This window comes from Dryobates pubescens, chromosome 13 (assembly GCF_014839835.1).
Source record: "Dryobates pubescens isolate bDryPub1 chromosome 13, bDryPub1.pri, whole genome shotgun sequence".
Taxonomy (NCBI): Eukaryota; Metazoa; Chordata; class Aves; order Piciformes; family Picidae; genus Dryobates; species Dryobates pubescens.
The window spans coordinates 16351494-16363935 of NC_071624.1; the positions used below are offsets into that span (position 1 = coordinate 16351494).

At 43.4% G+C, this 12442-nt stretch overlaps 1 protein-coding gene across 1 annotated transcript in view; it reads right to left on the minus strand.

Moving 5' to 3' along the window:
- FNDC3B (fibronectin type III domain containing 3B) overlaps positions 1–12442 on the minus strand; it is a 229775-nt gene that overhangs the window by 99662 nt on the left and 117671 nt on the right. The window contains exons 5-6 of the mRNA XM_054166761.1: positions 3662–3905; positions 586–876 (exon numbers count right to left, since the gene is read on the minus strand). Coding sequence (XP_054022736.1) covers positions 586–876; positions 3662–3905 — 535 coding nt within the window. The remainder of the gene's footprint in view (positions 1–585; positions 877–3661; positions 3906–12442) is intronic.

The following is a 12442-nucleotide window of genomic DNA, read 5'->3' on the forward strand; positions in this document are numbered from 1 at the left end:
TAAAAATCAGGGTTTGAAAATGTTGATTATTTCAAAGCTAGTCAGATCTATTTGACCACCAATTCCAACAGCCAAGCTTAAGTAATTTCTTCTGTTTCAACTAATCATACCTGCATTGAAATGTCATGTAAACAAACCTCCCTTTTTTTTTTTTCAGCAATCACCTCTAAACCTTCTAAGCTGACTGCATTTACCTAGGAGATGTAAAACAGTGGTACCTGATACTCAGGTTTTGGTTATAGGTCAATATCCCATAAGGATTTTTGTGAATTGCCAAGATGCTTGTGTGAAAAGCAAAATAAAACCAAGAACTTGCCCATAAAATGCATTTCTACTTCCAACAGCTAAGGAGAGGCTGATGCTGCATCTACCAGGGAGCAGTCATGAAAGATGGGGAGGCAACTGATTCATCTTACAAAACAAATACGCAGCGTAGCGAGCTCAAGGTTTCTGTTTAAGTTCACACTGTATTAACACTGCCTTTTATGTGTGGGTGGTAGTGGTTTTTTGGCACAGTGGCTAGATCCATATGCAGCCAGAAAGGTGCAATAAAAAGGAATTAAAAATAAATAAAACTGTCTTTACCATGTGGGTCTTGTTCACTTGACTTTGGGCTGCTTCTTGCTCTGCGCTCCGGTTTCTTCACCGCTGGAGCCCCCCCGCCGCCGCCTCCGCTGCTTGCTCCATTGTGGCTCTTTGCATAACCATTATATACAGTTGTGCAGCTGCCTATATGGCTTTTGTAGATGGATGAAGGAGGACTATTCAGGCGGTTTTGGCGATCAATCTGCCTGTCTTTGAGTTTTTTGTGCTGTGGTTTGCTGTACTGATCTTCCCTGGTAATATAGCTGGACATCCCATATAGTGGTATGATTTCTGCAACGAAAGAATTCACCCCTGTTAACTCAGAACACCAAAATCACTACATTTCCTCTCATGGAGCCAAATTCTTGACCATCTCCAAATGAAATGATTCTAGGTTCTCCTGGAGATAGCTTTTACAACCATTTTTTTTACTTAAGAAAGCTCTTCTGCAGGACTGCTTGTTTATTTTTTCTGGTTGGTAAACATGCTCCTTGGCTGACAGGATTTCCTTACTTTTTGTGTGTGAAATCCAGCAATTAGGGTGGCAGCTTGCCTCCCCACCCCCCCTTTTCAGTCTGTGTGTTTCAGGGACACAGATTTCAAGGAAAAACCCAGGGAGACTGATATTTAGGAAAGTGTCTTCATAAACTCCCAGCAAGTCAGCTGTTTCTTCCCCAGGGCCTGACCGGCCAGAACATGGTGAGATGCCCTGGTTTCAGGCTGCCAACATTGATTACATGCAATTTAATTTCCCAGTATAAATAGACTTTACAATTGTGTCAACTGTGCCTGCCTAAGGAGAGAAGTGCTTCATGAAGTGGAAGCTTTGGTAAGTCAAATTGGCTAAAAAACCCCTTGAGAAATACCATCATTATCATATGTACACTGCAGATACACTTCATAGAATCATTTTGGCTGGAGCAGACCTTTAAGATCATCAGGTCCAATTGTTAACCCAGGTCACCACTGAACCATGTCCCTCAGTACCACTGCTACCTGGTTTTTTTAATCCCTTCAGGGATGGTGACTTCCCTGGGCAGCCTGTTCCATGGCTTGACAAGCCCTTCAGTGAAGAAATAGTTTACACTATCCAACCTAAGCCTCCTAAACCTCCCCTGGCACAACTACATATAATCCCCCTTCTCCCCTCCAAGAATGACTCTCTCTAACCTAAGGCAGGTCTAGCTTGCCGGAATCAGAATATTTCCTGCTTTTCTCTATACTTCAGTCCTCCTTTTTTGTGCTCCACTTTGAGTTGGAAGCTTGAACAAATTCCTGCCCCAAACAAGTTTTGCCTTTGTTAGCACAGCAACAATTGACTCCCAATACGTTCTGTGTATTCTTTTCTACTTCCACTCAGAGGTTACTGTACAAACTTCTCAAGGAAGCAAACATCCTAGCCGGCTGCTGGAAGCCCCATTTGCAAATTGATATTGCCATATATGCTGCAGCATAACTTTCCAAGCTGTGTCAACCAGCCAGATTTTCTTTCTTTGCTATTTTGGTGTGGCTTGGCCTTCAGCTACACAACTCTGCTTGTTTTCTCACGGCAACTAGCTGCCTAAAGCCAGCATGCTACAAATAAATGCAATTTTTGTTTAAAGTAGAAACCATCGCACAGCAAACAGGAAGCTGTGGGTTAATACTCATCAGGACAACATTCACCCATTATTTCAATGTGTCACAGGTCATTTCAGTAATGCAAAGAAGGATTTTAAAAATTTAAGTTGAATCAGCTTTTTGGTATCTCCAGGCTACAGAGATGTTCAATGTCTCCTTAACTAGAGGCTCTATGCTCACTTTGCACACCAGACTTTGTTAAGCAATCGGACAAACTGTCCTGTTCCCTTTTTTCAAGGGAATCTCTCTCCTACATATCTGTCTGGTGACACCATCCTACTGGTTTACTGAGCTTCCTCCTTCCTCCCCACCAGTATAACAGGCCAATCAGGGAGGTGGTGGGGTTACCATCATTGGAGGTGTTTAGGAAGAGACAGGATGGGGCACTTGGTGCCATGGTTTAGTTGATTAGATAGTGTTGGATGATAGGTTGGAGGCAATGATTTCAAAGGTCTCTTCCAACCTGGTTAATTCTATTCTATTGCATTCTATTCTATAATGAAGTGTTTGTTGCAAGTGTCTGTTCCTTACTAGAGAATGAGACCTTTTGGTTAACAAAAGCTTCAAGAGCTAGGATCAGGAGGTATCCTCTTCTCTCTTTCCCTGACTCTTCTGTCCCACTTCAGCAGAACCCCACTTCTGGTGATAAGGCTTAAACACACTCTTCAGAAAGGGTCTTAAGTCCAGGTAGCAATAATGTAAACCCATGATTTCTGAATGGATTTCCATGTTAAACATCTCAAGTAGCTTTGCTTTTCTGGTTAACACCCTCTTTCAGACTACACAAAGACTTATCTCCAGGGTGGCAAAGACACAACAGCACAGAGTTCAGCCAGAAATATGCCCCTTTCACTCCATTCTTGCAGTTATTTACCCATGGCCTGATTAGGGTTGCCATGCTACCCTTTGGTATCAGACAATGCTTTCCAGTGACTTACTGCACAGTCCCAAGTACAATAACAAACAGAACACGCTGCTACTTCTTGGAAACCCAGGGCTGGGAGCAGAAAGCACACTGTGGCCAACAGGAAGCGGCATCCGGCTTTTCCCACTGGAAATGACTGCGGCAAACCGTGATCAGATCCTGCCCTCGTGTCTACCCTCATTCCCAAGCAAGGGCTGAAACATTTTGTCTCTTGGTTTTCTGAACAATGCTGCATCATGACACAGCAAGAGCAACCAGCATGACTAACGTCCCTAGCTCAGAGCAGGAGATGAGACATTTTTTCCCCACTGTATTTACCAATCAAGCTAAAACTGGCTTTGTTTCTGCAAGCTAGTGCTGTAATGTAGCACTGCCCTGTGCTCCTGCACTCTGGATGTCTACACACCCTGCTCTGCAGGTTAGAGAAAGCCATTCCATCTGTGTAGACAAAGCCACTCCACAAGTTCTCCATTTTGACTCTTGGTAGAAACTTGCTGAACACAGGTGTGAAATACCTTCCTTCCAGCTCACCTTGTTCTCCATATATTGTTGGGGGAAGATGATGCTGTGGGAAAAACTGTGGTGGTATGTCCCCAGGTCCAGTGACAGGAGGATAAAAAGCTGTATGAGAGTTGTGGATGAAATGGGGATGGTGTGTCAGGTATGGAGGTAAGTGATGGGTTGGAGAGATGGCCGAAGGATAGCTAGGAGGGTAACACTCTGGAGACTGGGGGGTAACCACCACCCTCCGTACGCCGGTATTGTCTTCTATCACCTGAAAGGGAAAGCAGGGAAATGAGCACATTAGGCAGCATCTGAACCAAACCTTTTAAAACCAGCACTGTTTACAGCTTGTTCTGCCATCCCAAAAAGGCTGGCCCTGAGGTTGATTCACAAACACACTTCTAAAATTAATATCAGCAGAAATAATCATAGTGGTGACATGGCTTCTCTTGGAGACTCATATAGATAACTATGTGGCTAAGACACAACATAAACAACCTGTGATTAGGGAGTAAAACAATGGAAAAAGGAACAACAAAGCACTAAAATAAGAGCAGTCATTGGGACCAACCTTAGATTCTGCCCATAAAATTTCTAGCACTAATTCTGACAGCACTCTGAGTACAGAATGAGTAACTCTTGGAAAGTAGCTGGCACGGCCACGGTGGAGAAGCTGCGTATGTGCACAGAGACATGTACACGGCAGGAACCTGTTGTGTTGACACATGTTTTCCAAATAATTGCTCTGTTCACAATAGGTAACTGTTCAAGACAAATTATAGGGCAGGAGGGTGTTGTTTTTTGACTTCTGCAGAGCTGCTCTATACGTCCCTGCAAAGCGGCTCTGCAATACGCATAACTTGGCCCCCGATGCCACAGCCAAAGGATGTAAAAACAGATGTAGGAAGGTGGAAATGTGCTTAGGCTGAAAAAAAAAATAATGTTCAGCTCAGAATTTTTCCAGAGGTGTATTTCTGGAGAGCAGTCAACCAGCCAAATTTCAGCCCAGACTTAAGAGTCAAGCTTTTCTTGCAGCTTATGCAAAAAACTTCGCCCATTTCTGTAACTGAAAAACACAACCACTTCACCACATCCCTTCAACTCTGTATGGTGATGTGTATAAGGCAGGAAAGCCTAAAGGAGGCAAGGAAGTTTTAGTTTCATACAACCACTAAGCTGCTAAAATCTATTTTTTATTAAACAGACTGATGACACTGATGGAATAATACAAGTGATGTGCTGTATGAGATAAGCAAATATGCATCAAGGCCACCTGCCATAAGATGCTGCCACTCTCTGCTGGTTATCACCAATGTTAACTGGAGTTACCTACCCCCACCCCCCCATAGCAACATCAGCAGAAGAGACCCTCCTGTGGATCCCCACGCTCCAACGACCCAACACATCAGTGTCATGGTCTAAACCTCTAGGAAAAATTTGTTTATGCTGATAAACCCTGAAGCGAAGCCATGGCATGGGCACACACTTGTTTCTGCTGACCCTGCTGCAAAGGGAGTAGCCCTATGAGATGATGTCCACAGCCATGAGCAGCACTGCTCCAGCAAACATGAGTCTGTGCTTCAGGCATCAGCTGAGCAAGTTATGAGAGGGCAAAATGTAACTAGAATTAGCTGACCCAGTTCCTTCCTTAGGCCATGTGTGTCTCAAGGTTATACGAATTTGTGCCTGCTAGCCACGGGCTGCGAGCAGAGACACAGACAAGTTCTGTGGATTGACTGGCCTCCTACAGAAAGAAAAAGCTTCCATAGAAGGTGAATTCATTCACTTGTAATTGATATTTTACATCATGCATTGCTTGCTATGCTGAGTAACCACAACAGGAATTGTTTACCATAACATACTTGATCCTAACCTCTAAATTTACACCTTCGGCTAGCAACTTGTCATCTGCTAGCTATAAATTTTGAAGACTTTGGAGAGTCCTCAAAAGATAACTGGGCCTCAGAGATTTAAACTAGCACTACACTGTAACTGCTGCATTTTTAGGTCTCCCATCTCTGCTACTGGTTCTATTCAACCTCCTTGCCACCTCGTATCCTGGTTCCAGGTCTCAAATCTGCACTCCGAAACCTAGAGGAAAACCCTTTTCTATTTAGCACATTAGAAAAACAGAACTACATATTTAGGACTGGGTACAGAAACGCTGCACTGAACTCTCTTAGACTTGACTCATGCTCTAATTTAACTGAGATAGCAAGTTCCTGGATCCTGATGTGAAAAGTTTTCATCATGGCTTTAATGAGTCCAAGCCTCAAAGGCAACTTCATCTTCCAGGTGGGTACAAGCTCTTCTGGGTGCATCTGGACCAGACTGCCTGTGTACTCTGTGCTCCAGTGAAAGATGACAGATAGTTTGTATCCTGCAGCAGGACATAATGTAAGCCATATTTCAAATTACTAGGGTTCCTCTTCCTGAGCTAGAGAGCAGGCAGGAATGCTCAGAGTCCTATCAAAGGCCTTGCTGATGAAATTATCCTGATAAATGAAACTAGAAGATTTCAGGAGTAATAAAAGCCACAGATGAAAAGATGGAATGGAATAGAATTATTTGAGTTGGTAGAAACCTACAATGATCATCTGTCCAACTCAAGGATGAGCCAGCCTCACAAATGTTTTTCATCATAAAGCTAAGAGACATAACAACTTACACTTAATTTTTGTCCCAGGCCTCAAATGCCAACAGCAATCTGGGTACCTGATGTGCCCATGTTCCAAATAAAAGCAGACACACAGGGGGACTTATAAAAAAACCCAAACAACTTTTTTCCCCCTACACTACAGGGGTGTGTTCTCCCTAAACTGGGACTTGAAGGTATATAAATTTCTGATGTTGCACATACAAACTTCAACTATGCTATTCTGTCCTTAACAGGTCATGAAGCTGGTAATCCAATGTTTTATATACAGCAGACAGCAATAAAACCAGCATGGGCTAAGGCTGCCATTTTGGGAGATTAGCATAGAATAGAATAGAATAGAATAGAATAGAATAGAATAGAATAGAATAGAATAGAATAGAATAGAATAGACCAAGTTGGAAGAGACCTTTGAGATCATCACGTCCAACCTATCATCCAACACCATCTAATCAACTAAACCAGGCAACCCAACACCCCATCAAGTCTCTTCCTAAACACCTCCAATGATGGTGACTCCACCACCTCCCTGGGCAGCACATTTCAATGGCCAATCACTCTTTCTGTGAAGAATTTCTTCCTAACATCCAGCCTAAACCTCCCCTGGTGCAGCTTGAGACTGTGTCCTCTTGTTCTGGTGCTGGTTGCCTGGGAGAAGAGACCAACCCCCACCTGTCTGCAACCTCTCTTCAGGTTGTTGTAGAGAGCACTAAGGTCTCCTCTGAGTCTCCTCTTCTCCAGGCTAAACAACCCCAGCTCCCTCAGCCTCTCCTCACAGGGCTGTGCTCCAAACCCCTCACCAACTTTGTTGCCCTTCTTTGGACATGTTCCAGCAAGCCAACATCTTTCCTAAACTGAGGGGCCCAGAACTGGGCACAGTACTCAAGGTGCAGCCTAACCAGTGCAGTGTACAGGGGCAGAATGACCTCCTTGCTCCTGCTGGCCACACTGTTCCTGAAACAGGCCAGATGATGCTCTAAGACAGAATAAATTCATGTAGTACTGTAAATAACGTAACTCAGCAGGGAGGTTAAACTTTGCTATTTAAAGAAGAAATCTGCAACTCCTTGTATCTGCTAAAAAAAAAATAAATTAAAAAAATCCAACCTGTCATAAAGATCATAAATCCATCAGGAAACACACAGTTTGCTACACTGTCTCCAGTGCCAAGAAGCAATGAAACCCTAATCCCTGTTGAGGTCTCCAGATGCAACTGGAATATTGGAAGTAATCATTATTACTAATTTTAGCTGTTTAAAGCAAACAAATAGCTTTGGTCATTCAGCACCCAGAGCTAAACTTCCATTATTTTGTCTTGTGCAAGCAGTTCCTAGGTGGATTGTCTTTTGGTGGTGGTTTTTTGGTTTTGAGCTTGCTGGTGTAATGGGCACACTGCCTCGACGACAGTATTACGACAGCACAATTCTATGTGGGCTTCCCCCCCCATATTATAGGGAGCTTAATTGCTGAGTGAGGTAGACAGCTTTCAGGAGAATCTGGATGAACATTACTCATACCAAATAAAACAGGCTCAGTTGTCAGGTTTTGAGAATACCATTTTCAATGTTATTTGCTTTACATTAAAGGCATGAGTGTAGCAATGAAAACTCAGTCTAACTAGAGGTAGAATAGAATAGAACAGAATAGAATAGAATTAACCAGGTTGGAAAAGACCTTCGAGATCATCAAGTCCAACCTATCACCTAACACCATCTAATCAACTACACCATGGCACCAAGTGCCTCATCCAGTGTCCTCTTAAACACCTCCAGTGATGGTGACTCCACCACCTCCCTCAGCAGCACATTCCAATGTCCAATCACTCTTTCTGTGAAGAATTTCTTCCTAACATCCAGCTTAAACCTCCCCTGGTGCAGCTTGAGACTGTGTCCTCTTGTTCTGGTGCTGCTTGCCTGGGAGAAGAGACCAACCCCCAGCTGGCTACAACCTCCCTTCAGGTAGTGGTAGAGAGCAATAAGGTTTTTCCCTTAGCCTCCTCTTCTCCAGGCTAAGCAACCCCAGCTCCCTCAGCCTCTCCTCCCAGGGCTGTGCTCCAAACCCCTATCCAGGTTTCCCAAACTGAGGGGCCCAGAACTGGACACAGTACTCAAGGGGTGACCAGGTAATTCACATATTCAATCTACATCACTCACTGTTCACTCTTTGGTTTGTTTTTTTTTTTTTGCCCCTGACATTTAATACTACACTTCCAGGAACAAACAGGCTTGTTAATTTTGCATAGGTAAACTGTCCCTGTATTTTATGAGTCCCAGTTAAAGGAACATGATCCCTCTCATCCTGCAGCACACACACTGAGTGAATGGGTATCGTATGGAAATACACAATCGATTTCCACTTGCTTTCCAAAATAAAAGCAAGCATCCCAGAATGTTAGAGGTTGGAAGGCACCTTCAAAGATCATCCAGTCCAACCCTCCTGCCAGAGCAGAATCACCCAGAGTAGGTCACACAGGACTGCACCCAGGCAGGTTTTTAAAGTCTCCAGAGAAGGAGATGCCACAACCTCTCTCTGGGCAGCCTGCTCCAGTGCTCTGTCACCCTCACCATAAAATGAAGTTATTTTGTTTAAGTCTAGCACTTAGTGTGCAAGCACATCTGGAGCATGGCCCCTGGGTGGAACACAACCAATACTTTGGGAATTTCATAAACTAATTCAAAACTTTATTCATAAATCAATCTGTACCACAAAAAAAAAAAAAAAAAGGACAGAATGAGCTCATCCAGGAGGAACTTGGATGTCAACATCTTATTTATTCATAATTCCTGCCAGCCCTGACACGTTTGCATCACTGCTTTGCCATCCAGCTTTAAAATTGCACCTTGAACCTGGTACATGGGATCCTTCCTCTACACATTTTGATGATCTTGAAATTAACCATTTATAATGGTGGCAAAGGATGCTGGAATCTCTTGAATCTACAGCAGTACAGATCTTCCAAGCACTGGCTCATGAACTTAAAAGGATCATCACTTTATGGCTTGTTCCATTTGAGTTTGAGATCATCATGACCTTCCCTGTGTTCAGAGCATTAGGGAGGATCATCCTGTTAAAGGACAACTTGATCAGCTGCAGTCTACAAAACACACAGAGAAGCATGTATAAGCCACACAAAAACAAAGAGCTTGTGGCTAAAACTTATGCAAGCCAAAGACAGTCGGAGAAAATATCTCTCTTTTAGGGTAGAGAATGTACCCAAGAGCAAAATCCTGATTCCCCAGGACATGATGGATTTTCTACCCCTTTAAATGTCCTTTAAAGACTTTCCTCTGTCTAGAGGTTATGCTTTAGTTCTGTTAAACACTATGTGCTTCATGCAGGAATATTGAGCTGCAGGACCATGGCTTGAATTGCATAGTTCAGACTCTCTGACCCCAACATCATCTCCTGACAAAAGCAGCCTTTACCAGCACCATGCATATTTCATCCCCCAACCAGTAAACCAGTCTTCTACTCTTAAAATACCTGTGGCAGAGACCACATATTAACAAAAAGCCACATTTCGTGCCAAATTTTCATGTCCAACTATACATGAGTAATTCCTGAAACTCCAGTGGAATTGCTCCAGATTCACTTCAGAGAGACCAATCCTCAGCCAGTAGCCCTAGGCAAACAAGTTCGTGATCATGGGGTTTGATATTTCCATTTTTGTAATTCTCCTCAATAGAACACTCCAAATCCTCCTTCATTCCTCTGTCAAAAGTAGAAATAACCACCCACAAGGGTGTCCCCAAATTTAGTATCTTAGCATCCAAATAATCATCTTTGTCTTCAGATGGTGCTAACACCAAGGAGCCAGACTGCTCTGGAGCCAGAAGAAACCATCAGGCCACAGACCCTGGTGGCAAGCATAGAAATAGAATAGAATAGGAATAGCATAGAATAGATCAGACCAGGTTGGAAAAGACCTTTGAGATCATCGAGTCAAAGCTATCCTCTTACACCATCTAATCAAGTAAACCATGGCACCAAGACCCCATCAAGTCTCATCCTAAACACCTCCGGTGATGGTGACTCCACCACCACCTTGGGCAGCATATTCCCATGGCCAATCTCTCCTTCTGTGAAGTTCTTCCTAACATCCAGCCTAAAGCTCCCCTAGCACAGCTTGAGACTGTGTCCTCTTGTTCTGGTGCTGGTTGCCTGGGAGAAGAGACCAACCCCAACGTGGCTACAAGCTCCCTTCCGGTAGTTGTAGAGAGCAAAAAGGTCTCCGCTGAGCCTCCTCCTCTCCAGGCTAAGCTAAAAAGTCTCCAGTGGACACCCTTGGAGCGGATGCTGTCTCCCAGCCTGTGTCTCAGAATTCATGCAGCAAGGAAGCAGCTCTGTCTGCAGCTGGGAACTGGAACAGACATTAACAGTTTGTGCCCAGCTCCTGAGAAGGGATAGGAGCTGCTCCTTCAACATTCAACAGCTGAAGCCAAAAGGGCTGACGTGGCACACATTTAACTGAGACTTGACTACCATGCCACCTTCCACAACTAACTTTTACAGCAGCAATACTGTCCACCAAGAGTGCACCAAGGGACTTTTTCTGTCTTGTTTCTATAACTAACCCTTAGCCAATAAAGAATTGCAGGGACATGAACTCTGATCTGATAGTTCCTATCTGCCAGAGGTGCACAGAGGTTTGTCTGCTGAACAGGAAATGCAAAATAACTGGCTGTATTGACTTGGTCTTTAAAAGCAAAACCATAGCATGAAAGATCTGTACTGGGGTTGTGTATTTGTCTCTTATAATCTTCCTGGATTTTTTCCCACCCTGGCTAAGACTCATCATTGGGAACATCTCTTCAACATCAACAAACCTGGCTTCTACTCCCAACTACTAATATGGCTCTTGAAGCCTAGAAATAGAGTCTAATTATTTTTCTGCTGCTTGCAGTGGGCTGACCTTGCAGGGCACACGACCTCCTGCCAAATTTTTGCTGATCATTTCAGAAGAGGTAATGAAGCATCATTTTAATCCAGAGTTGCAATCACTAGATAACTAATGCAGTATTTAATAATGCTCACAGCTTCAGCAGGCTTGGCACAACAAAATGGGGGGGGAAAAAAATGTTTCCTGCCCTTTTTTTTTAATACTTCTCTGCAGGGGTATCAGCTTTCTGCCTGTCTCTTAGATGTACACTTTGGGGACAAATCAAACCAAAACTCAAATATAATTGGATTCGCCTCTCAAAGTGCATTCATTTGCTTCACCATCTTTCCCTGACCATTCTAAATTTAAGTTGCTTATCACAAAATAGAGATTTTAAACTATCAGGCAGTGGACAAAAAGCAAATAAGGCAGAGATGTATACTGCAGTAAGAACTGATTTGATTACTACACATTTTCAACTAGTGCTTAACATGAAGTCATCTGAAAGGCAAGAGTCTCACTCACCACACCGCAGAAGACACATTCTGTTGCCTAAAACTTTACAACATATTTCCAGCTCCTTGGAAAAATTTCTTCAGAAGAGGTGTTTTGGTTTGTTGGGGTTTTGTTGGTTTGGGTTTGGTTTTTTTTTGGTTAAGAAACTACTTTAAGGCTTCTTTAGTGAATTATTCTGCTGCTCCACAACAAGCATTGAAGAGGAACAGACAGCTACAGCTGGAGAATTTTCATCATTCAGGTTTGGAAAACATTTCAATTATACCCAGCTATCTCAGTGTAGGGGTTGAGAGGTATAAATGTTTTAAACAATGAAAAGGTTTTATTTCAAAAGGAAGAGTGCAACTCCTCTGCAAGGGTCAGTTCATTAAATTATTGAGGGCATGAGGAGTATTAAACAGCACTGCAAAGGGTGCCTCAAAGCGTACCCCTACCACCCACCCTGGGATGCTTGAGAAGCAGGAGGAAGTTGGACCACCCTGCTGGCATGTGTGCCCTCTCCCCAGGGCTGCCTGACAACGCTCCCTGTGCTTGAAGCATGTTCTCACCCTGCTCAGAAGTTACAATACCACAGAGTGATTGCAGTGTTTTGTGGGATTTAAGTATGACGCCATCCGCAATTTTTCAGCCTTACACAAGCTCACATGTTTCCTGGGGAGGGGAAGAGATTCCAGGACATCATCTATTTTCTGCTTAGCAAGAAGCCAAAATATATGGTATCAAAAGTTCTTATGCTGTTCATCAAGGATAGCTGAAA